The 25,623-nt window shown below is 41.1% G+C and overlaps 1 protein-coding gene and 1 long non-coding RNA gene across 2 annotated transcripts in view; one reads left to right on the forward strand and one right to left on the reverse strand.

The window, feature by feature from the left end:
- The window catches only part of LOC110979679 (uncharacterized), a 79,078-nt gene that overhangs the window by 12,401 nt on the left and 41,054 nt on the right, over positions 1-25,623 (reverse strand). The window contains exon 2 of the long non-coding RNA XR_015425865.1: positions 22,335-22,397. This is a non-coding gene — a long non-coding RNA (uncharacterized LOC110979679). The remainder of the gene's footprint in view (positions 1-22,334; positions 22,398-25,623) is intronic.
- The window catches only part of LOC110979673 (speract receptor-like), a 73,040-nt gene continuing 56,959 nt past the window's right edge, over positions 9,543-25,623 (forward strand). The window contains exon 1 of the mRNA XM_022235683.2: positions 9,543-11,220. Coding sequence (XP_022091375.2) covers positions 10,618-11,220 — 603 coding nt within the window. The 5' untranslated portion in view covers positions 9,543-10,617. The remainder of the gene's footprint in view (positions 11,221-25,623) is intronic.

A 25,623-nucleotide genomic window follows, 5' to 3' on the forward strand; every position in this document is an offset into this window, starting at 1 on the left:
CCTGAGGAAAGGGAGCAGGGAAGGAGATGATGCAGACCCGCCCCCCCCCAAAAAAAGACACAAAATCAGTCAGAACCAAACTAAAGAGAACTCCCTCGAACTAAAGCGAACTCCCTGTGCACGGTGCAAAGGTTCTTAACCAAGACTTAAGAGACATCCATAAACACTAGCCGCTCTCTGAAATGGACAACTAATGAGAAGAACCATTTCGTTTAGGAATTTTTCATTTAGGCTACAGGGCCTAATAATATCAGTTTGCTAATTTAACCCTTAACGGCAATGATATTGATTTATCTCAAACTGAAACTTCCTTTGTATATATCTAAACAGGTGAAGAGCCATCTTATTTTTAACCGATTGAAAATCATCGCTGCCTTCTCTGGCCTTTTTGTTGAAGGGAAGAACGTGTAAGAGCACTTCTACCGAAAAGAACTTGCTTCTTAACAAAAAGAAGAAAAGAAGCTTACAAAATGGCTCCTACTTTGTATTTGGAACTGGGAGGGAATGTGATCTAATTTTTCAAAAAAGCTGCAGGCAGATAATGCATTTCCAATTGACACACCGCTGGTAAGTCGAATGAGGCGGGTAGGTATCAGTCTCGATATCTCCATGCATACCTTGGGCAGTAAGCCATACTTGCGTTATCTTACAAGTCTCGCTGCAGAAGCGAGAAGGCGAACAATTATAGTTAAGTGTGCAACAGCATAAGTAAAAGCTTTTTCTCACATGTCCACACACGATACTCATCGCTGTCTTTTGGCTGTGGTTTTATTAAAGCTAGAAGCGCTATCGCGCTCTGATTACAGCCCCAAACGCTGAAAACCGTCGGTTTTAAACCAGGAATCACAATAATCGTTTGTGCTTCGGAGATTAAAGGTAGAAAGTAAATATTACATTCGTGTAAGCAGAACTGAACCAAGCTGCCAACGTAGTACTGAATTTCCCATAAATCAAATTAACTTTAAACAACCAAACATGTATAGATTTTCACTTAAGCCTAGGCCTACTCAACAGTAAGGGAGGTCTCGATGATGATTTCCTTGCAATTTTAGCATTCTCCAAGTTATACTATACGCCAACAGAATGCCAAAGAAACGATCAAAATCTCAATGCTTTTACGCGCTTGATTGAGCAAACAAAGCATGAAGCAGCTTAGAAACCTGGTCGTTTCTCGTTACTTTCCATTGGGATTTTGGTGTTCGTCCTTCAGGGACGACTTCTCCCTGGTCTCACCGGACACGCTGCAAATCGTGGGGGACTATCGTGGGATTTGCCCGGCCCGTCGCTTCGCTTGACGGGCAAGAATCCCGGGATTTAGGCCGGAATGACGGACATCGTCAGCGGTCCCCTCCGTACCGTATGGCCTGCAGTGCGGGATTGCGATAGTTGATTGGGGGAAACTTTGATTGAGGTGGGTACCGTGAAAGATCGTAAGCGTCGTCTTGCGGGCAGGTCGCAGTCCGGATAGCGAGTGCATGACCACCTGTCGCGTTACTCGGTTTTGACGTGGGATTACCGAGTGAGAGGCACAAGCTGCTGTGCCATGGGGAGAGAAATCTCCTAGTGTTATCGATCTGGCTTGATGTTTGCAGAGAAAATAAACAGATACAAATTAGGAATATGATACTGCCTACACACGTAAAGTAAATGTAGGAGAAATACGGGTTTGAGGCAATGTGCTTTGGAGCAAATTGATCTAGAGGGACCATAATGTATTAAATTCGGAAGTTCGTAACATGCAGCTAGTGTCACTGGGAATTTTTAGAATAATGGAATAACAGAAATCAATAAATACACTCTTTCAGTTTTAGTTATCAGGCTTACATAGATAAAGGTGAACCAGGGCATAGTCACTTTTAAACTTGGAACATTCACTTCATGTTGATATTTGCTCTCAACTACGCATCCATCAGGCGAGGACATTAGATATAATTGTGATCATGTGAATGCACTTCTTTCCGAGCAATTGTATATATCTTTTTGTATTGCATGTGTTTACTTTTGTGTTCTTAGCGACGGCGATGGATATATGCCGTTATTAGCAGCTTTTCGGATTATTCCTGGCTATGTAATTTAATGTGTTTAGGATACATGTGGTTCTTTGTTGATGTTGTTGTTTCCTTGTTTATTTTGCCAAAATCAATAAATGTATATAATGAACTCGGTGGAATTACCTATATTTTTTTGATCATCTATATAATGGACAAGCTGATTTCAAATGTGTATCTCTATGTCTCTGATATAGGCCAAATAAAAAAAACAGTTATTTCCAAAGAGATATACCAAATACATTCACTTCGATTAAATTATCTTTTCCGGCAGATGTCAATATCTTAAGTCATTTCCCTGTAGAAAATAGCGCTCCTTCAGCTTGAATCTACGAAACGACAGAGGCTAACAAAACGCTATCCTCGAACCAAATGGAGAGTATAAATTAACACCAAGCCAGGCAAAAATCACCTGCTCGACGATTACAGATAGCGCTCTATCCTGTATCTGTTTGTAGCTTGATAGTTTTAAAATTATCGTTTGTTTAAATTGTTCACAACATTATGGAACGGGTTTCTCAAGACAATTATTTGAAAAGGTTGCATTGATTTTAATGCTATTTAGAATGGCACACCCAAAATTTGGCAGAGTATATAATTCAACAGATAAAATTGGTATAAGCGGCAACGATTGGAAACATGGATTAGACAACTTGGCATCTGAATGTCTCACTCTCTTTCGAATTAAACGTGTCTTAGGATTTGTAGGCTCAAGGTTGTATATTACGTTCAATGTTGTTCCGCAGGATTTGTTTCTACATTTCTTAAATTTAATCATTGGGAGCATATTTGCGACACATGTGCAATATGCATTTATCTACTTGCTCTGCCGCCTGCTCGAATGTATTCATCCTTTACATCATGAACAGGAAAGCCATATTTGCGTAGTGTACGCACAAGATCGGCGTGCGACAGCTAAACATGAAACTATACGCTACCTTGCCACGCTGGTCATTAATGAAAATAAGGCCATTAAACAGGGGGCGGGGGTTCGTTTCTGTGGTAACGTAATTATGAAGGCAGTAATAATTAAAGGTTTTCACTTGGCCCTTGCTTTCTTGCTTGCTTACCTGTTTGTGTCTTGCAGATTCAGAAATTAAATTACAGGCGGTTGAGCACACTGCTTGGAGCTGATATTTCACGTTTGGTAAAGTTTATGACAGCACTGCAATGTTGTGCGAGACATGAATGATGCACTGACTTACATGCAATTACATGTACTGTTTGTTCAATTTCATATAAGCTGGGAACGACAATGGTAAAACGTAAATTTGAGAAAACAGCAGGCTATCTACCTGCGTGACTGAGCAATCGAATGAGATTCAAAAACGAGACGAGCATATAACCCGGTTCCATGTTGTCCCGTCCTGTTGGTGATTTGAATATTAAACTGCCTGAAATGACCGCTTGTAATGAGAAAACGTACGGATGCAAAATAAAAAAAGTTACCATGACACCCCCCCCCCGCCACTGCAGGTCCATGGGAACAAAAAAATTCTTTGGGAATTCTACCGTCGAACAACTACGTCTAAGATTATAATTCTGTCCTCTCAGAAATTGAACAAATAGTTTCTTCAAGTCCGATGAACCTCTGAAGTAGTTCAAGTCAACATTTACTCCAAGAAGCCTAAGACCATGATTAATTTGATGTGGACAGAATTTTTTTAGCAATGGCAATGCAATCTATCTTGCCATTATTCATATCGGGCTGGGGGATTTGTAAGTCCAAAGGACATCGTGGCGGTGGTCTGTTTCATTAAAATAGCAGCTTGCGCAGCTCCAGGAAAATCCATACAAAGATCCCTCGCGCTGATTAATGGATCTGTGGTACATTTTCGTTGGTAAAACTGATAATGACCGACGAGAAAACACGGCTTAACCCACTTTTATGTATAGAATTCTTTTTCTTGGGCAGCAAGTTAGTCTCTCTGTCGAAGAGAAATGGTTAAAAATGAGATTTCCTGCTTGCTGAAGGATTTTCTGAATGCTGATAATGTAGCAAAGCCGTCACTACTGCATAAACAAGAACAACCTTAATTTTACCATAGCTCCAAAAGGTCCTGGGGTGGATCAGCACCCCCCCCCCATTTATTCTAATTAGGTAGCACTGTACACTCTAAAAACACCCCGGTCAGACTGACGCAGAATTGGGTCCCATTTGACGTGACCCTTTTCTGGGTCAAAATGTGACCTCCCCCCCCCCTTTTGGTTCATATTTGACCCTTTATGGGTCATATTTGACCCTTTCTGGGTCATGATTTGACCAATTCTGGGACAATCTGACCTGGGAGTTTTTAGAGTGTATTTTCTCGCTGAGTCATCAGGACTTTTTAAAGAAAGTCTAGCGGTCACTTTGACGCCACACTTTCATGAAAATGTTCTTGCACAAAGCCCATATTGCCGAGACGATTCAGCCAAACGTAAAGTTTTTTCTCCACTGACGTGCTCAACAACTTAACATGGCAGATCGACGCGTGTGACCGTAAACTTCGCTTCTAAGGTTAAAAGGCACCAGCGAGTGACGAAAGCATGTACAAAGGAAACATCGAAACGTGTTCATTTTGAAATGGCATGGGCCAGATGCTTAAGGTAAACAGTGACCATTTGAGTGATAATGGCACCTTACAACCAAACACATAATTGTTGTAACAGGCACAAACAATACACGATTTGAATTCTGCAAAACAAGAAATGATAACTACATGTGGTATAGTTATAGCAGTCTCCAAGAAACGCGTATTTTTGGGTGTATAAGGCATTGTTGGTGCATGTAAAACCCAGTTTCCGTCGCTAGTTTCTGAACGTGAATAACGCACAAGGATAATTTTAAAACACAAGAAGTTTAAAAGGGTACTCTGAAATAACGATTAAGGCGTTGTCATATACGGATGTTCCTCGAACGACTTCCACACTCACTTAAAATCACCCGAGCCTACCTAAATATACTGATTAGCTGAAAACGGAAGTCTTGGGGCGCCCTCAAAAGATTATGAAATCCATTTGGACTCAATTTCATGGCGCTGCTTACCGCAAGCGAAATATCGGCGCTTACCGTAGCAGAAAATTCTGTGCATGCGGCAAACGTATTTCGCGGGTTAGCGAGGAATTTTGGCTTGTGCGTATGCGTACATTCCGTAACAAAGGATTCTGTGCTTAATTAAAAAGTTACCACCGAATTTTTCTGCTAGTGCGGTAAGCGCAGAATGGAGATCGCGCAATTCTGCGGTAAGCAGCGCCATGAAATCAGACCCTGGATTTGGGATGGCTTCCAGTTGGCATTAAATTAGAGCCAATTAATTTCCTATCGTACAATACCAAATTAACAATATTATAATAATTCACTATTTTTTGGGTCGTTACTTCTGAAACTGCATTGTTTTTCTTTGCGGTCACCTTGTATTACAATTTTGACAATATATTATTGTAATGATACTTTTGGCTTACGCGATTTTTCTGATCCCGAGAGTGCGTGTAAGATAAATTTAGTCATAAATGTTGTGAAAATTTTTTCTGCGAAAGATACATTTGATCCATTGGCTCAACAAGTTCATGTGCACAATACATGAATTAATTTTCGGATAAAACACGTATTCAACATTTTTCATACACTCTTTCGGGTCATCGCATATCACTGTAAGCAAAAAATTAGTCATGCTGACTGATAAAAGTTAGTCCAGCTCTTTGTCTTAAATGACCAATTTAAATTAGAAAGGCCAGTGACTAATTCAAATTAGTCAGAGGGGACAATGACTAACATTTAGTCGTCAAAGATAAGTCAAATATTTGTCAAATTTGACCAAAACTAGTCACTGTTGGCTAAACATTAGTCCTCTCTTGATTTAATAAGTCATCGCGACACGAATTACCTATATTAGTCATTTTGAGCACAAAATGACTAACATTTGTTTACAGTGCAGGCGTGAAAACAAATACAAAAGCTGCAATAGATCTTTTCAATGATACGGTCCAAAAACTAGCTTCAGAGATGGTGTCAAAAACAAGGGATAACTTACATTATGTACATTACATTTGCGTTTCATTTTATACCATTTTTAAAAGGTTTGACAGCAAAGAAATAAAACTACTGCATATCTCACACTGATGCAGAAGCTGGTTAGAAAAGTTCAAGGCTGAACGTATTTAGGATTTTGTTCACAACATTAAATCGGACTATATTTCGTCCCACCCTCAGGTGTTAATACACCTTTTATCTATTGATTTGCCTGTCAGTGTGTCCAGCTAATTAGCAAGTACATTAAAGCAAACATATTTATTAAAAGCAAAGCTCTTTTCGATATAGTAAGTTAGAAGTCTTTTTTCATTGGCCACAAGACTGCAACCTGCACAGCCGCAACGAGATTAGCACAGGAGTACTGAATTAAAAACCAAACGTGTTCGGATTTTGAATCAATACCAGCCTATACAGTTTCAGCTCAGCAACGAGGTATTGATACGAATTGCAAGTCTGAGACACAACCCCAACGCGGTTGACATTTGAGCACGCCAGGTCTTCTTCCTCTGTAAATAATTGACTCCATTAACTGGGAATGTATTCAGGTGCTCATGATAGAAACAAAACAGATACAATTTTGGCCGCGAAGAATTCGTCCAAGGTGACCCCACCAAAGGTAAGCAATGTTACTTTGTAACAAATAACGTTGTTTGCAAATACCAATATGGGTCCTTCCTGCTGAAATCGAAAATTGTAATTTGGTTGATTTATTTTTCAAATGGATCGAATGGCACATAAATGGAAAAATCGATATTGCTGGGCGAAGGCCAGTTGTGAATTTGTTTTTTACTCTGATGCTACATGGCCTGCTGTCAACTTTGATACTGTGTTACAAAGCAAGCTATCTTTTGTGCCTTGTGAAGATTCTTGATAATTACGCGCCGTGCAAGACAGGCAGTTGCTGAGTGTTCTGGGCGATTTCCATGTTTTATCCGTTCGTTGATTTCTTTTATTTTTTAACTTCAAATAAAATGATACACGAAGGTATATTTCAATATTCCTATGGATTTCCCAAGTCAACTTTTGTCAATCGAAGCGAAAACCTACAATTACATAACCTGTAATTAAACCAAGACCCCCAACCACCCACCCACCCCTTTCATGCTGACATCAGGACTATCTTTGAACTAAGTAAATATTAATTACAAAGTATGCAAATATTGGCCTACCGATCAGTCTCGCCTCATGTTAGTCAATGTCTGGCTTATAAAACCATGGAACAGATAACAAAACTTGCTATGTGTCTACGGTCCGTCACTTTTTTGTACGTCACAAAGGACTATCGGCCTGTATTGACAGCTGTATTTCCAACACCCCGCTGTGCTTTTGCGGTATAGATTCGAAAGATTATTTCAGTGTTGCATGGAAAGCAGAGAAAAGTGTCTTAGTGTTTGGGTCATTTGTTTGCTTCTAGATTCCAGATAAGCTCGTGAAACAGCGTTATTGCAATCTGCAGCACTTTATTAATTACCGTCGTTTTCATCGGCGATGGAAAATAAATGCAACAAAGAACTGTGTCCTTAAAACTGCATTTTCATATCAATAGTGATATTTGTATTTAACGCGGCAGGTCTTTGCTGTGTTCAAAAGTTACACTCGCAGTAAAAAAATGCACAAGCGACGGTGTACGTCCTTATTGTTATATATCATTATGATCGACAGGAATTCATAGCCACTAATCAACAAATGAGACGACACTCGGTCGATTATTGTTGATCACCGCCTAAGAAGAACATAGGGATCCGTGCACATACGCACACAAGTGTGTATTTGCCTGCAACTGGGGACCCCCTAATGTTCCTCTTTTGTTTGTACTTTTTTACAAGACCACCCATATGTTTTATACACAGTTGTCAATCGGGGACCTCCTGTCAATCGGGGACCTTATTGTCCTCTATTGTTCAGGGTCCCCAATTAAATGCAGAAACAAACTCACACCGATCCCGGCGGTCTTACATTTTGCATAAAGTTTCAAAAATGAGAATGTGTCGTGACTACTGGGAAATTACAGTCAGTTCTCATGATTCACGCTCCACCCCGGAGGCGTGACAGTCAACGTCGACTTGGGCAGCGTCGCAGTATTTTTGTCCCTAAACTGGTTCCCTTGAATACGACATGACCTTCGTGCGCAAGTGCGCCGCCAGCAGTACAGAGGCAAAGCAAATTTTGTAGACACTGCCGCCGTGTACGTCTCTTAGGCGTTGCTGGGATGTGAAGATATGTAAAAATTTCGCGCTAGAGCAGTCCACGCACGTGGAAATGTGAACAATTCCTTTAGACAGTCTAAACTGAGGATCACAGTTGTAACTCCTGTCAGTACTGGTAACCATCCCAATGACCATCGTCAAAATGAAACAAGACGTCTCTTGAAAACACCTGTCGGTTGTCTACGGTATTAGGACACAATTTCGAAAGTTTATTTCAGTTATTAGATCACAATCCCCAGGTCAAAATTAAGGTTTGTAATGTAACAAGTTCGAACACGATTTCAGTGAGGAACACGAGAATTGTTGTTTTCCTTTAATAGATTGTATCACTCCTTACCTAAAAGCACGACGCAAAAAGGAATAAGTACATGTGAATAAAATTAAATATTTCCACCTATCCCCAAGGCGATCTCTCCAGTGACCCATTCACCTCAATGATAATTAAAACTGACTCGACGCAGATGCTTAATTCAAGGAGGTTTGTCTGTCGTGTACATCCATGTACCCGCATCCTAGCTATAAATCTATTTAATTTGGCCGAGCAGTTGATGAACTGAGGCCACAGTAACTACTTGAGCGGCGGAATGATCAAGGCAGTTCGATATTAACTAGAAAAACACACACCCAGACAAGGGACTTGTGTCTGATGTACACGGTAACGCTATCGAGACTCTGTGTACATGAAACAGGCCTTCTTACTGTAAGTATGGGTTACTTAATGAGACAAAGATTATAGACAAGACTATATAGTATGTTTCCAACCAAAAAATAAAAAAATTTCACTCAGTAAAGACTGTTTCTAAACATGATACGATATTTTTCAAAATAAGTTACTTTTGATTCATACATGTTACCGCAATGAACCAATTTAACAGCTTGAAATTATATACACGCTTCATTGTAATTTCATATTTTTTTAAAGGCTTTGGTTGCCTAGGAACGTACGCATGGCCGACGAGGGCAAACACTCTGTCGGATGCTTCCTTGTAAAAAATAACAGAAAGATTAGTGTGTCGATATTAGCAATATTGCCCGAGGCGATTGGAATCACAATGCACTTGTACATGTACACGTACATGTAAATGTACATGTACAGTACATGTACAGTACATGTAAATGTACATGTACAGTACATGTACATTACAATGCGTGCAAGTGCATGCACGACTAGCGTTGCTAGGAATGTGGGCAGGTCTTGCCCATGCGCACTGGATCGGCCCTTGGGAAACGCACAGAGAGAGGGAGTCCTACTCTCATCAATGCGTTCATCATCTGCTTTCCCTTCCATGCGGGGCTTGGCCACAGAGCCATGTTCAATTCAACAGGACACACCACGCCGACGCACATATACACGTGCGGGACTGCAGTAACGCACGCACATCTAGCAGTGCTACGCTGACAACACTAAGGTGGCAAACCTTGGGAAACCTGTATGCCTCGGGACCAACAGCGCGGCAGGAAACTTTTGTCCGAGTTGATGAAGTATTGAACAAATATAATAACCATCGTGTAGGAGTGAGCCCCCCTGTGTTTGTCAGCGAGGTTGTTCCGTGCCGAGGCCCCTTCGGTTTGATTGGGGAAAAGTCACCGGAGCCCGATTCTCGAGTGTCGAAATCGTCTGTGTGGATCGATACACAACACGGAAACGCATCATGTCTGCACAATAAGTGAGGAAAGGACACACAACAGGGGCACGGCGTTTTGTCACGGAATCAACCACTCATATAGAAATTGCATTGATACGTCTGTGTCATACACTGGCACAATTTTTTTCTATCAGGCGTTTGCTTTGTGAAAGCGCACAAACGAAACTCTTCACGCACAAGTGACTCGAACTAGCCTGTTTTTCCCCGGTACATGCACTCAGAACATGCAGTACAAGAGGCCCGACGATGGCAGTTGGTTGAAGCAGTATCGACAGGGGAAAGTTGCCCTACACGTTGCTAAAGTGTAGCGCGTGCGTCTGACGGAATGGTGCAAGCCAGTCCGGCCACAATACTCTCATTTTGTATCGGTCATTACCAAGGTGTATAGACCTAGACTTCTGAGCTTCATCTGTGTCTGATAACAGTCCACCACCAAGAAGCATTTTGTAAGTTTACATTTTGTGACAGCTGTACGGCCAGTAGCCACCGTGTGCACCCAATATACAGTGAGGTTAACCCGTGAGAATCCACTCCAGTCTGACTACGGAGGCTTACAACTTGGGCTTGGCCACGAGTCTTTCCTCTGTTTCAGCTACATCAGTCTACCCAAAACACTAGACGGGGTCCTAGTCATAAAGAAAGCAACTTTCTACTACTAAACGTCCAAGTTCTCCCTCAAAAGGGGTTCGTCCACTATTGAGGCCATGGCATTTGAACTCCCACGGCGAACTTCCAATAGTGCTGTCTGTGTCGGACAGAAGACTGCTGTGGGCCAATGTAGGGTTCCTCGTTTTCGCAAAGGGTCATCGGTCACACCTGCGATGTGCAGCCTCATGAAACCTGTACTCTTTTTCTGCATCTGTTTTCTGCCTCTGAATTTGGCCAGTGCCAAGACCTACCAGAACGTCAAGGGGGCGCTGAGCCAAAAGAGGGACGAGGAGGGGAACCTAATTTTCTACCAGGGGATACCCACCAACGAGAGCACCGACAGTGGTATCTCGACCCTCAAACCGCTACGGCTGGGAATGTTGGGCATCTGGGAGTCGCATGCCACTCCAGATCGGTACGCCCGGGTTTCAGGAGGGGCCATGACAGCAGCCGTCAGGAAAGTCAACAGCAGGCCGGACTTGCTGGCGGAGTATAACCTCTCCTACACATTCTCCGACACTGAGGGCTCGGAGGACACGTCCATCAAGGAACTGGCCGAGCAGTGGAAGGGGGGAGTGCAGGCCTTTTTCGGCCCAGACTTCCACTGCGTGACTGAGGCCAGAATTGCAGCTGCCTTGAATTTACCCATGCTCTCAAATGTAAGTGTGTACTTTCTTCGTTCATGTAATGAGTTTCGTGACTTTACATAAATGATCTGTTTTCAATGAAAATCACAACATGAAGGAGGAAAGAGCTAAGTACAAAAGAACTGCAGCTGTAAGACAAAAATACGGCTACACTGAACAAATTTCGATTTTAAAAAACACACAAGTAGAAAATACGGGTTTGAAGGTAGCACAGGCTTGACCTGAAAGTAAAGCGATTCTTAAATCTCCTGCTCTGAATCTTTACTTAAAAGTATCTTTACAGTATCTTCCCTCACATCGATGAACTGTAAACTAAAGACACACCCAATCTTAATGACGTGCATTGTACTTAGTAATACGTGCACTGGTGATTCCGACACTCAGTAAGCGGAAAAGTCTGGCAGTTATGCTAGCAAATAAAAATTCTATATTGTAATATGAAGAGGGAAAAAAAAACTCGCTCTACTAGCAAATCAACTTGACTGAATGACGACTGTTATGTACCGCTAGGCCTACCTGTTGAGATTTAAAGAGACCATCTGCCCACAACTTCCAGTTTAATCACATGTAGTTTGATCTAAGCGCACTCGTAAAATCTCTTCGTTGGCATGGGCAATGATTTGGACTACGATGAACAAAAAGTCCACGCATGAACAAACGTCTACTTATTTGGGCCGGGGTTTATACAGAATGCCACCACGACACAGCTTACACATTGCACCAAGTTTTAGGGGCATTAGTATTTCTCCCACTCCGTTAAAAATCCATCGACGGTTTCTCGCCACCAAGATGGCGACCAGCGTATGTTGTTTGTCATATCTTTTTTTTTTAGAAGCGCCACATGGGATCGCACTGCAGTTCCTCGAACAAGCGCCAAGGTCAACTTTGGGGACTGCACCCTTGCAACTATATCCATGTAAACACGCGGTAAACACCGCCGGACGGTTGATTCAATTCTTGTTCTCCAGTCATCTGTGAAACGCAGAATTTTAACGACAATTTACTAGTTGTGTCAGCCCGGACATTTTTTTTTTACATTGCACCCTCTTCTGCTCTGAAAAAGGGGAAAACAACTATTTGTGTTTTTCCACTGTGTCATGAAGCTTGGAGGGACGTACTGCAGGGGTGACATTAAAGGAATATGAAATATTTACGAAATAATGAACAGAGGGACTGGTCATGGCCCCATAGCACTGAAGGGTCTGTGTGTGCTTAAAGGTATCCCTTACAATACCAATTTCTTGTGTTCGATATCAAAGTTTAAAAGTAAACTTTATTTTCGAGATTCTAAAACAGATTGCTTGAAAATTCCACAAATCTAGGCAATACCACCCCTTCGACTCTGTTGCATACTAGACGTGAGGTACTAGTTTCCACAATAAGAAATAAAGCCCAGAGTAACATTTAATGACAAATCACAGGGTTCGCAATTTCTGAAGGCAGAAGAGACTCCTTAAACTCACCGCCTGGGCTTGGCCACTTAATTATTATGACGACGAAAAAATGGAAATCGCTGCCATAGGTGAGGCGGATACAAGTCTTCAACGATTAAACAATAAAACTGGTATCAAATTTAACCACGGATAATCAGGCTTGGGTGGGAAATTCGGTCGTGTCACGTTTTATCTACGAGAATGCACGTGGTCACGCATTTAAACCGAAACTTGTGCTTGAAATATGCACGAGTTTGCATATTACGTTTTTGCGCGGGTAAAAAAGTATCCGAGAGGCCGAGGAACATCACTGATTTCTAAGATGAATTATGCATGATGGACGTCGACCTTCCTGATTCAAATAAATGAATCAGTGCGAAAAGGCGCCAAGAAATAATTACAAGAATACGCTTCGTGATTGGAAATACTCGCTGCCAGCGCAGAGTTAATTATTTTAAGGGCAGTGCGACATCAAATCAAAGAATCTTTAATTTTGACGGAGGGTGTATTTATGCAAGCATACTTGACATATGTACTGACCAGTTTCACAGAACAGCAAGATAGCTATAGCTAGCTACTGGTGGTCAGTATATTCAGTTTGAAATTTATTTATTAATTCTTTGTCAGGGTGTGTTTGTGTGAGTTTTATCACCGTATAGATATTTAATGGAGAAAGCTGGGGCCTTAAAAAACAGCGACAGCTCTAAAATAGCGACAAACTAAACCCTAGCTGTGTATATTTAAAGCCCGATCCACATTCTCCGTAAATATCCGAAACCCTGATGCCCTAAATATCCCTGAATTCATTACATAAAATAAATAAATATATTGATTCAGTGATGTGATTTGTCAATAAACATTTTGTTGCAATCGGGCTTCTGAGATTCAGAGTAGGCTAATACTTTGCCACGAATCTGATCTCATACATATCTGTAAAAGAGACTCAAATTATCATAATCAACGGATTATAAGATCTTCCTTTCATCCGATTTCTGTCCAGAAACTGATCATTTCTTCCCTAGAAAATTAAATCTTTACAACGCAGAGCTTTATCTAAGGGCTTACATAAAAATTCAATATTCATTTTACTCTGTAGAGAACGAGAACATCCGCGCACAACCTCAACGCTATTAGCATATATGTAGCCATTCCATAGTTCCCCGGCACGTTTGTCGGCTATATGGATTTCCCTTTCCGTTCTGCCGAAGTCTTTTGCATTTTTTTTGGCTAATGATATTGCGCGTCGCCATGGCAACAACCAGAGATGGACAGCAACAGAGCGCAAAATTTTACATTTTGGTTGTGTAACTTGCCTCGGTTGACCATGGGTTGCGATGTTTAAGCGTGCTCTGTGGGGGGTTTGTAATTTTGTTTTATTAGTTCATTTTCCGTTTTTTTTTTTAATATTTATGCGTAACACAGAATGAGCGGTACTTTACATACCAAGGTCTTGCTTTTGTCGATCTTCGTTACCCGTTCTTAGTCTTAAGTGTCGAGAGGTGTGTTCTGGCTCACCCAAATGATTTGCAGTTATTTTTTAATGCACAAAGCACCGTCCTTATTATTAAGTAATAGCAAGTGGCTCTGACTTTGATTTCACTCGCCATCAATGGTTTATCACTTATGGGAAAATTGAGTAGGGCCTTGTGTATCATTAGAAATTTTGACCAGTTTGAAAATCCCTGATCCAACGTCTCTGAATAGCCAATGGCTTCACGACCTTCAAATACAAACAAGCTCAGTACTTCAAGTTAATGGTTAATTCCTGCAAGCCTGTGACTGGTTGAAATCCCATTGTGGTTAAGAAACAGCCCGTATAAGTCGACCCTAAAAAGGCATCTATTTATACCCAGTCTTATTCCCCGGATAAAAGACGGTGTAAGTGGGAGCGAGATTCCATGGCATGACAATTCCGTTGTTTGACTGCCCCGTAAATCTGAAAAGATTCGCCCGGAGAATTTGCAGATGACCTTTTTCGCGCCAAGACAGTGCTCCTGAATTATTAAAGCGTATCCCTCATCATGGTTGTTTATTTTACAACAAACGCACTCAGCGCGACAATACATCAGTTCTTCGTTTAATTCTCAAACGACCGATTTCAACGGGTTCTTAGTAGATGCCTGTAAGGCTTTAAATGTGGATAATTCCTTTTTTTGTAGGGGAGGTAAAATTTTTTGCTAAAAATGTTGGAAATCCAAGTGACCAAGCTGTGTCCACATTTAATATAATAATATAAAAAATAACGAATATTTATAACGTCCTGGTATCTCCCTCCAGAGACGTTCATGGCGCAGTACAATCAGGAAAAAGGAAAACAAAAATAATTAAGATCTAATAACTGTTAACGAAGAAGTGGGATTTAGAGGCAACTTTTATCAACAAAATTTTGATGATGTTGATACTGTATTGTCAAAACAAAATGCATAATTCAGAGTACACTGAAAAGGATTCGGTAAGCTTTAAAATATCCATGGCTGGTGCAGAATGGTATATATGCATCTTACCTACGGCTATGAGCAGTTGTAACTACAACCGAGCAAAACTCTCAGGTATGAAACATGACATTCGCTCGTGTTTCCGACTTTACACTTTGCTTAGAGTAAAAAAAAAGAAATACCTGTCCTGAGTTCACATCGCTTAAGATGAACAGTGCCGACCCGGCATTGACGAGAATCAGTTTTTTCCGTCCCACAAGGCCTAATCAAATATAATACACTCAGTCAACTTCAACAATATCGGATACCGGCGTGCGATAATGTATACTACATGGACCATGAGTAACCTTGAGAGCAGAGCTGGCACGTTTTCCATCTATTTGCCGCCACATTATTCTCTATCCTACATGTAATCCCCATCTTGGACCAGGATGAACATTTCGACTATAACATGTATGTTCGCATGTTGTTGAGACTGAATTCAAACGCTGGAGAATCAGTGACAGACATTGAATACTGTGCCACTCGTGAAAGCGTTGAGGACTTCGACAGTGCTACAGTCAGTACTGTGAGGCCTGTGCTGTGACAGACTGATTAGGTTTTAGAGTGGAGTATGCTCTGCATCTTCAGTTACGTCAATATTAAATCTCATTATCTACTGAGATGTTCAGACTTTATAAAGAACTCTTCGTTCTATTTGTTAAGCTTATACTTACATAAATCTGGATCACAATAGATCGTTTTACGTTTTGGATTACCAATTTCGGGTATTCGCCCCTGGCCACAGTATCTAATGCGTCGCACCCATTCTACTCAAATCGAACTTTTAGCGCGGAGCATCTTGGATCACTTTACTGTCGGTTAGGCTTTCGTCGTCCAACAAGCACATTATACAGTTTTTTACAAACTTGACTTTTATGAAATTCATCCCACTGGCGTATATTTCAGAGACCGTAGGGACAGATTTTCCTCTTGTGCAGTGCCTCTTTTGGATATACATCGTCTGGGAAACATGACGTACTGCCAAAATGTCGAACTGCAGGTTTCTTTAAAAGTACATGCACCTAGCTGCGAGTAGTACTTTGCACCCAAAACAAAACGTCAAGATCTTTATACATATATACTGTTTTTTTCTAGTTTAATTCATTCCAAAAGTACAATGCATTGCCACTGGCGCCGAAGGACTCGAGGATGCGTCGAACATGGTAGGTCTTTCATTTTACAAGGGATCCGAACGGACCCTCAGCTCTTTTGCAACGGTGCTATTGGCGCCGTTCTATAGCGGGCCACGTGACTTTCAAACCTTCAACTTATTTTGCGATTAAAAGGAAAGAATACCCCATAGAGGGTACACGTTATTCACAAATCAAACAATAGCATATACGCATGCAAATAAATAACTTTAAGGTCGGAGTGTCGAATATCCTTGATCCAACTTTTCAACCAATTTTCTTTCCTCAGATATCAAAGCTATAGGTGGAATCTTGCAAATAAAATGGAATGCAAGAGTACATTTCCCTGTTAATCATTCATACCGAATTTGGTGTTGAAATCTGCACGCATTACATGTATTACAATTAACAGTAACCGATCACCCAGGTACAGACGCACGTCCTTCAATGAAATGTACAGCTCTTCATATCAGAACGGAGTGTAATCACTCAGGAATTCTGTCTCACGTTGTTTACAAAGTGCAAAATGAAATGTGCACTTAGCTATTGACGAAACACTCCTTTGTGCCGAAAGAAGCACTCCTTAAAGAGGTTTTGCCTTTGACCAAGACATTTCGATATTTCTTTTTACCATTAATGCTGGTCGCGTTACATGTTTATGTAATGTTTATTTCCCTTGGCCGACACGGCCCTTTTCTTTGGTTATCGATTGAGTGGAGAGTGGATTGCAGCCTCCAGACGAGACAGAAGTCGTGAGCCGTTCACCTGCGATTCTAGTCGGTATCGACCGCTGGGAAATCTTTGTTACAGCAAGTTGTCTTGCATGTGCCTTGGGATATAGGGAGTACCAATACTGCAAAGGTGTTTCACGAATGGTCGCGCTTAAGAGCCACAGGTTAATTATTTCCCGGGAACTTGCAGTACTTGGCCCAACGCTAGTTGTCAAGGCATGTTCAACTCCTGACAAATGTTACTGCCGAGGATGACAAGTCGTAGCTCATGTTAGTGGGGACAGAGGGCTCCCTTTAACATTTAAATTTAAAGACTAGTTAATTACAAATTATCATCATTTGTGACGAGATATTTACTCAGGTTTGCAGTGAAGTCAATTTAATATCTTGATGGGGGAATCAAACAAAATTTCTCCAACGATTTGATCATTAACTCGATATCATATAGGGCCTGTACATACATGTATTCAAAAAGAAAGTGAACACATTAGTGAGCTGCGTTCAGCATCACCACTGTTCTGCAAAGTAAAATATTAAAAGCATAATTTCCATTTTCAGTTGGCCTATTCATCAGTCACAAAAGCCCTTTCTTTCAGAGTTTTCAGCAGCTCGTCGGTTCGTTCAATGCTGATACTATTCAGCCCCTTTCAACAGCATTATCAGCATTTGCTATTAGCGCTGAATCATTTATGCCTCGAAAGAACACATGTGGAAATTGCAAGGGTGTTTTAACCTTATCTGTTGAGCATTCACCTACATGGAAGTCATTTGTTCAACATGTTAAAATGCAGTATAAACAGAAAAGGCTGAACACAGAAAAGGCCTAGGCCTATACAAAGTCATGAGGGTATACAATGATATAGATGTCATTTCTTTGCTACTGGGGAAGACTATTTTAGAATTCAATGTATACAGTGGCGCCCAGATTATTTTATGAGACAAAGTGGCACTGAAGCAACAATATCCAACACACATGCAAAGCCTAGGGGTACCAGCAACTCAATCTTCCGTAGCTTCGACTGTAAGCAAACACTCAATGGGGTGTGTATTGCATAACGTCAATTTTGAAACGAGGCGAGCTGGGCAAGATATCAAAGCCTGTAATCCTATATGTTTATGACATTTTCATGAAATTATCCAACGAGGTAAACGCGATGTGTGCCGGCTGCGCGTCGTACTTGCAGTGCTGTTACGGTGACCCGAGAGGCCCCTACAGCTGTACTTTTGCTGAGCTCAAGAGGTAGAACTACAATCACTGCAAATAACTATTCAAAAGAGAACTGTAAGGCAGTTTTTATCAGCGACTTTGTCAACCGCTCATCAGTCTTAACTGAATATGCAGCATCCTCTCCGGATGTGAACCTTATTAGTTGCTACTGCCGACAAGACAGCGGAATATAAGAGTCAGTTAAGGGCATCTTGAAATATTATAACATTCCAGTAGTACAGCATGTCGCAAAATTGCGCCCGCAATTGCCGAAGAATCTTTGCTGAAAGTCTTGCAAATTAATATGTAGTTGCTAGATGTAGCACCGTCGCCGTCCAATTAAAATAGAACGTAAACGTAGTGGGTGAAACAAACGATACTGGGAAATGAGTTTAATGAAAGGCTATAAGTATGAATAGTCTCGAAACTGGAATGGCGTTTCTTTAAATTTTAACACGCATAAACTAGTCCCCACATTATTTGTACCATTTAGATGTTGTAGAATATTTGTGAAGTACCCGAAGTCATACTTTTCCAGGGCTTTTTTTATAGATGGCACAAGTAATATGAAATATTTTTTTCCATAATCTGTCTCCTGCACGGAGCGTCGTGAAGTCATGCAGAGAAAACGTGATTTACCTGCCCGTGGGCCTTGACGCAGAGTTTCAAAAATGTATCCAATACATTTACTATTAAAAAGTAATTTCTTTTTACCTGGGCACTGCCTGAAGACGAATATGTCTTGCCATGTTTATTCAAGGCAGTGCGTGCCGATATTCCGTTAATGGTCTTGGCAACGCTTGTAAACACATCTTTCAAGAATAGATTCCAACCATCAAAATTGTCCCGTTTCACTAATACCTTTCATACATTTGTGTATCTGTCTATTTAAGGTAAGGAAAACAGGGATTTATGGATCGTGTCAATGACACTGGATGAAAGGTGCTGTTGTGGTTTCTTGTCTTTTTAGTCAGAAGTTTGAAACGTTGGAAAGCATTACGTTGGTACCGAACACGGAATCGGCATGATGAAGTGGAATTCCGCCCCAGGTCTCAGAGGTGATAATGATAGCCTAAGAATGAAGAACTTGGCCATTCCGCGGTCCAAACGACTCCTGGAATATGCAATCGAAAACACACGGTATCACTGGAAAGTCACATTTTGTTCGATTGGTTGACGGTCTTTTAACGCAGTTGTATAAAATACATCACACGACACTGCACTGCTGCTGGAAACCGGTTTATTGCGAACTTAAAATATAACAACTGTATGTGCTTATGGTTAAGTAGATGGTCTTTTAAGGTACCAAAGTTTATAAAAATCCACAATTGCCTCGTAATGTATGAAATACCGGTACATATAAACCCAATTTAATGCTGATGTACTTATTTCTTATTAATGAGATAGTAAAAAGAAAATTAATGATTTAGTCACCTTATAAGTACTTTAATTAGCCAATGCACACTGTCAATACGGATACAACACTCTAAGTGGGGGCATCAAAGGAGAACAGTTGTTCTTTTACTGGGATCAAGACAATCTGCCGACTGAAAAGCTTCGTCTTCACGGAGGGCCGATTAATGCCAAGTGCTAGAATGTGTGATTAATCACCGACCCAGGGAAAACCTACGCAATTTATCACTGTTATGACCACTCACTTTTGTCAAAGCGATATGATGCAGCGGCCTCATACTATCCACTTTAATGAAGTACGTTGCAATTTTTTTACATACACGTACATTCTGGAAAGCAGCCTGTATTTGAGGGGGGGGAAGTCTGTTCTTCAACCGTTATCGAATATATTTCACTGTGGACAGATATCGCTAAAATAACTTGCATTCATGTAACAAGAATTTTCACCACAGGTTGTGGCAATCTTGTAACTCTGTTATTAAACACACCTTCCACCTCTGCACGAACGACAACGTCCCATAGTGTACAAGGAACGAATGGGATTCTTTTTCTTCTAGATTTCAAGACTGAATTAATTCTCTTGTTAGGAACTTTGCAAGGGCCATGTTCAGCAGCTCCGCTGCGCACCTCAAATGCTGACGTCACGGCTTGATGTCTTATTCTTCCGGGCCTTACCCAACCATCGGTTTGGGACCTTTGTACACAAAGCGCACTTTTCTGTCATGAAATGCATTTATAAATACGATCCTGCTGTCCATCTAGTTCGACCCAGGGATTAACAGATGTTGATGTTACATGAAACTAATTTATTTTTCTGAATGGATTTTTGAACATAAAATAATTTTCCACAGAACGTGCCAAGTAGTTTCACAAAAAACTAAACCAGATAGGTCTCTTTGTGTGTCACGTTCTTTGCTTTGTTAGTTATGCAAATACTAATCTCCCCGCTTTTCGGCGAGTCAAATTGAGTTCACAAACAAGAGCAGTGTACACGTACATGTACATGTACTGTATGAACATAGTGGGATGAATGTCTGAGTTCACTGCACTTGTACATGTACACCAAGGCCAACTTGATGGCAGTTTATTATTCCTCACGTAAAAGTTTCCTCCCGCACAAAACGAGAAAACACTAATTGAGCACTAATTGAAAAAGAACCCGAATTGATTGTGAACGCTCTTGAAACTAATGAAAGCCTGTACAAAAAATGGGGGTGAAATTACAACGCTAATGGCTAAAGATCTATTGCTAAATTCTTCCTGAAGTGCATACGCATGCATGCCTACAGCCTGCAGACAAGGCTCAAGGTTGCAGTACTCGCAATGGAGAACACATCAGCAAAAGGCTGTACTGGGTTTCACATTGTGCCCTGACCTCTGACACGTAAAATCGTAGCAATCATTGCGTGATAAAGGAACAGTCCGAATAAAAAAAATCGCTAGTGCATGAAACACTGTTGCATGTGCACCCATATTATGCTAATACTGCACCGAGTAAAGATGTACGGTGTATACAGCTTTGTATATTCACATTCGAAAAAAAAATAGCCACTTCATGATTATTTCAACCATCGATTAAATGCCATAACTTCAAGGACCACGAAATCAATAAACTAACATCAATTTTTTTGTGCAATCTCATGCGCCATGGTTTGGAAGTTTAATGGAGACCTCGAAGGGCATTTCCTTATTTCCTGGTTGGCCAAAGTGTTATTGTGGGCTATTATGGAAACGACAAAGCATCCGTTTGCATGTGGTCGTTACAGTGCAGTCCTGATGTGGAACTCGCGCAATAGGCCTCCGAGTCCCCTACCAGCAGGCATTTGAAGAGGGTTGGTGCCTTGCGAATATGACACAGAATGTACCCGCCACCCATACAATCTGCGCTTAGAAAAGTACAACATACTATACATGTACGTCGTGTACATGTACATGAACATCGTGTACGTGTACATTTACATGTACATGTACTTGAGTTCCTACTGATACTTTTTACTTGCACTCCTACTTGCGCCCATGGTAGGTGTGACCTTACTCGGTCAAAGCACGCTGTGTGTCTACTGACTGCCACGAAGTAATTCCTAAGTTCGTACTTGAGGTCACGGCCCTCTGTCTGTAATATAGTGAGGTTTCGGCAGCGATGGCTGGGATTTGTTTCAGTGTAGAGGACGCGCTCAGAGTGAATCTCCAGAGATCTTTGATGCTATTTTGGTAAAATGTGACTCGGCTTGGCCGACAGCTCGGGGTGAATCACCTATGATTATGTAATTACGGGCAGTAGAGCCACAAGTGACGAGGCCTGATGCGGCACATTGCGTACTCCGGGGCATTCATTTGACCGTATCTGGTACTCGAGACAAATCATATCTAACATATCAAATATGACCCGACATCTGTCGAAGGTTACAATTAACATTATTTCTTTCTATCAAATCTTTATATTTTCAAATTAATCTGCCATTAATGTGCAAACGAAATACGTGTAGTGCAAAGGTAGGCCTTGGTTGGCCATTCAGATGAACACATTGCTCCTGAGAAGCATTTCAGACAAAACTTTGCAATTATCAGTTTCAATGTTACATTAACTGTGCCATGACACGTCAGTATTGTCATTTAGGAACACAATGGGCATATAAATGTAACTGTGAGCTATTCTTGGTTTAAATGGTGGCTAACTGAACCGTGCGATGTATGCATGATGTGATAACAATTTTGTGGGTTTTAACATTACTCACCTGCTCTTCTGCTAGACGCGCGTGTCGATGTTTCCTCCTCCGTTTAAAGAGCCCATTACGTCACTGAAATGAGAATGGAAACCAAAAGTGTAAATCACAATTAGATTTTACCTTTATACAGCATTAGCATATGTTATTTTTTCAACAAATGAATTCACATTGAGCGTGATCCACTGACAATGGGACTATATGTCCGGCCTAGTATACATGTTCATGTATGCGGCTTGGCTAAGCACCTGTTTCATTCATATCGGCTAACCCCATTATTTTCCAGGTGTGGCCCCCTGACTGTCAAGGCCAGTGGCAAGCACGCCAGGTTCAGGTTGCGCTGTATTGAAATCCACGGACTTCCTCGCAGTGAAAAGTGCGCATAATTGAAATCAAATGAGGCCAAACTTAACGAGTGTGGCGTCTGTGGAAGATTTTTTGTTAATGTGCTGCCGAGGTTTTCTTGTTTTCTTCACATAAAGTTAAAGAGAAAGTTTGAACTTCCGTACTAATCAAATATATGTGCCACGGGTTTTGCTCAATTTGTCTCGTTGAAATGTCGAAATATGGTGTCTTGATGAAAAAATGATGCTTGTCATGTTGGATGATGTTGAAACACCTGCCGTCTAAATTTTGAGGCTGGCTTCTTGGAATCATGAATGAAATTCACTGTGAGCTTGGAGATACCCGAGCTAACAAAAAACGAGGGAATTAACGAATTAGTATATAATTGGGAGTTCTCTGTTGGTCTTCATTCACTATGATACGATAACGAATACGTATTAAAACAGTGCGCCTTGAAAACAAGGCTTGGGGGTCCGTGTATCAACCAATTTGAGGGACTGGTTTTCTTAAAACTTTCACGTAGTCTAAATATTGAGTCCACAGCAAAAACAAACAGTTGGTCTGGTGTGATGTGTGGTACACTCGACCTCCTCAGGAAATGACCCTAGGCGCTAGGGAAATACATGCACGGTTCAGTCGCCCGATGGCAGGTCCGTGATCGTTACGCGCAGTAACTTGAGGGCAGGGGAAATCCCCTGAGACTAGGCCCAGACTGCCCTGGTCTCGAAACAGTACAAACATGTCAACTTTGGATACATTTCAATGGGCATGTTTACCCTGTGGCCTCGTGCTGAATACAAATTAAGACGGCTCTGTGGTGGCAGACTGTGCAACCGCACCGAGAGGTTTGGCCCACGGTGTATTTTTGCATTAAGCCCACGAAATCCATCAACATGGCAAGGTTTGGAAGTGTTTTATAAGAGCAGAACAAGCTAGATAAGGTTTCAGTTAATACCCCCGTGTCCACGCCTCATTTAAAACAGATGTAAGGAGGCTAATATTTGTGTTCTAACAGTTGCTCTTGCCAATGTAAATAAGCCGACAGCAGACACCATTCGGGGTTAAGATCAAAAGTTCTTGAGTGATTCAGCTGTGTTTGCAGCGACATTATGCAGACCATGCGAAGAATCTATTTCAAGAGCAAAAGACGTTACGCTTGAAACAAATTGTTAGCTGATCGGTTTGCCCAGAGGCTACGGATCATACTGCCTGGTGCTGGTGGACTGAGCTGTACCTGCAGGTTATTTGGAGATCATATGGCAATTCTAGGGTAGATTAGATCTACGCTTAGCACTAGCAGTCAATCTCTTTAAGCTGACAACATTTTGCCTTGGAGACACTAAGTGTTTTAATCTAAACATGTTCTGGATTTGAAATTGTTTCTAAGGTTTCCCATACACAGGTCCATTCACTGGTGTACGTGTTTGGGAGTTCAAACAGAAAAACACCCCAAGGGTGGAGAAAACAGGAGAATAGGAAAAATGAATCGTATAGTAAACAGCATGTATTGGCGAGGAACCATTCTATATGTAAATGTAGTGATCTCTTTTAAAGCAGAGGCAACGTCGGCTTGTAGGTGATTTTGGTTAAGAAATACTTCTCCGTGTGCTTCAGTTATAATGTGAAAAGAACACTGCATTTAATTTCACTCTCTATTATTAATTTGATGAATATTTAAGGTCTATCTGTCGGTGGTAAAACATTGTCGCTTGTTACGTGAGTCTTTTCTGCGCCGAAATTTTAAAAACTATTTGGCCGCCGAAGCCTCGAATCTTTGTTCCCAAAGGTCAAAAGGAGATCTGGTGGGCAACAGGCTGGTGTCTGCAAAATGACCATACTGCTTGCTTAATTATGTTAGATATTGTTTCGATAATCGATATCATACTACTGTGCACAAAACACCGCGGCTGCTATTCACAACCCAGTGAAGTAGAATCTACTCAAAAAAAGGAAAAACAAATTGATGTCACTTTGCTGATTTACAGTTTTCGGCTTTGCCAAATGTTGATAGACAGAAATAATTCACTTAAATTAAAGTTTAAGACCTGTGTTCATATTTTTGTTACAGTAATTGCCATGAGTTAAAAGGCCTGCTGCTCAGCGCTCAATTTACATAGAGTCCCTAAAGTGGTGCTTTTCAAACTTTTTCAGTCCAAATTAAGAGTGATTTTCACTCAAATCGCCTAGTCCCTTCTGTCAGATGACGGCTCATGACCCCCTAGGCGGTACGTAAGTCAGTACCAGGTTTGCCAGAAAATTTAGTTCTTATGTGGGATTAAAATGGTGTGTTCTAAAGCGTTCCCCCAAGAAGTGAAACAGCGGCGATAATTGTCTTTAGTGACAAGAAAATAAGTCACAAGATTGTTTTCACAGTAGGCACGCTTGCGCCGACACTTGTGACGGACATCAACGGTTATCTGTGTAATGCAGTTTTAACTCAACCTTTTAAAGCACCTTTATGTCTTATTTAGCTTCATTTGAAAATTTTGTTTGACTCTTTTAAAGGGTATTTTGGTGTCTATTTGGTTTTATGTTCATGCGACTTTCCATGTTGGTTAGCAAAACTGTGGCATAAAAACGTCGGTATTTTGCTGGACTAAATTTCTTGTAGTTTGGTTATTCACTGTTGTGTAAGAGCACGGTAATAAGTCAACGAGAAAGGTTTTTTCCATTGAAGTATTTGCAATGAGCAGCTTCCCGGTTTGCTATCTTAACAGCAACCTCAACATTTAACGGCGTCGCTCCTGAGTGACTTCAAAGCAATAGCACCTGACTTTTCTTAGAAAGCTTGGACAAGTTAAATGGTTCATACAACTGTACCTGGTTAATACAACTGTACCTGGTTAATACAAGTGTAACTGGTTAATACAAGTGTACCTGGTTAATACATATGTACCTGGTTAATACAAAGGTACCTGGTTAATGCAACTGTAGCTCGTAATTCACTTAGTAACTT

The sequence above is a fragment of the Acanthaster planci genome, linkage group LG07, assembly GCF_054643075.1.
Source record: "Acanthaster planci isolate LZ-2023a linkage group LG07, COTS_SCS, whole genome shotgun sequence".
In the NCBI taxonomy this organism is placed as follows: Eukaryota; Metazoa; Echinodermata; class Asteroidea; order Valvatida; family Acanthasteridae; genus Acanthaster; species Acanthaster planci.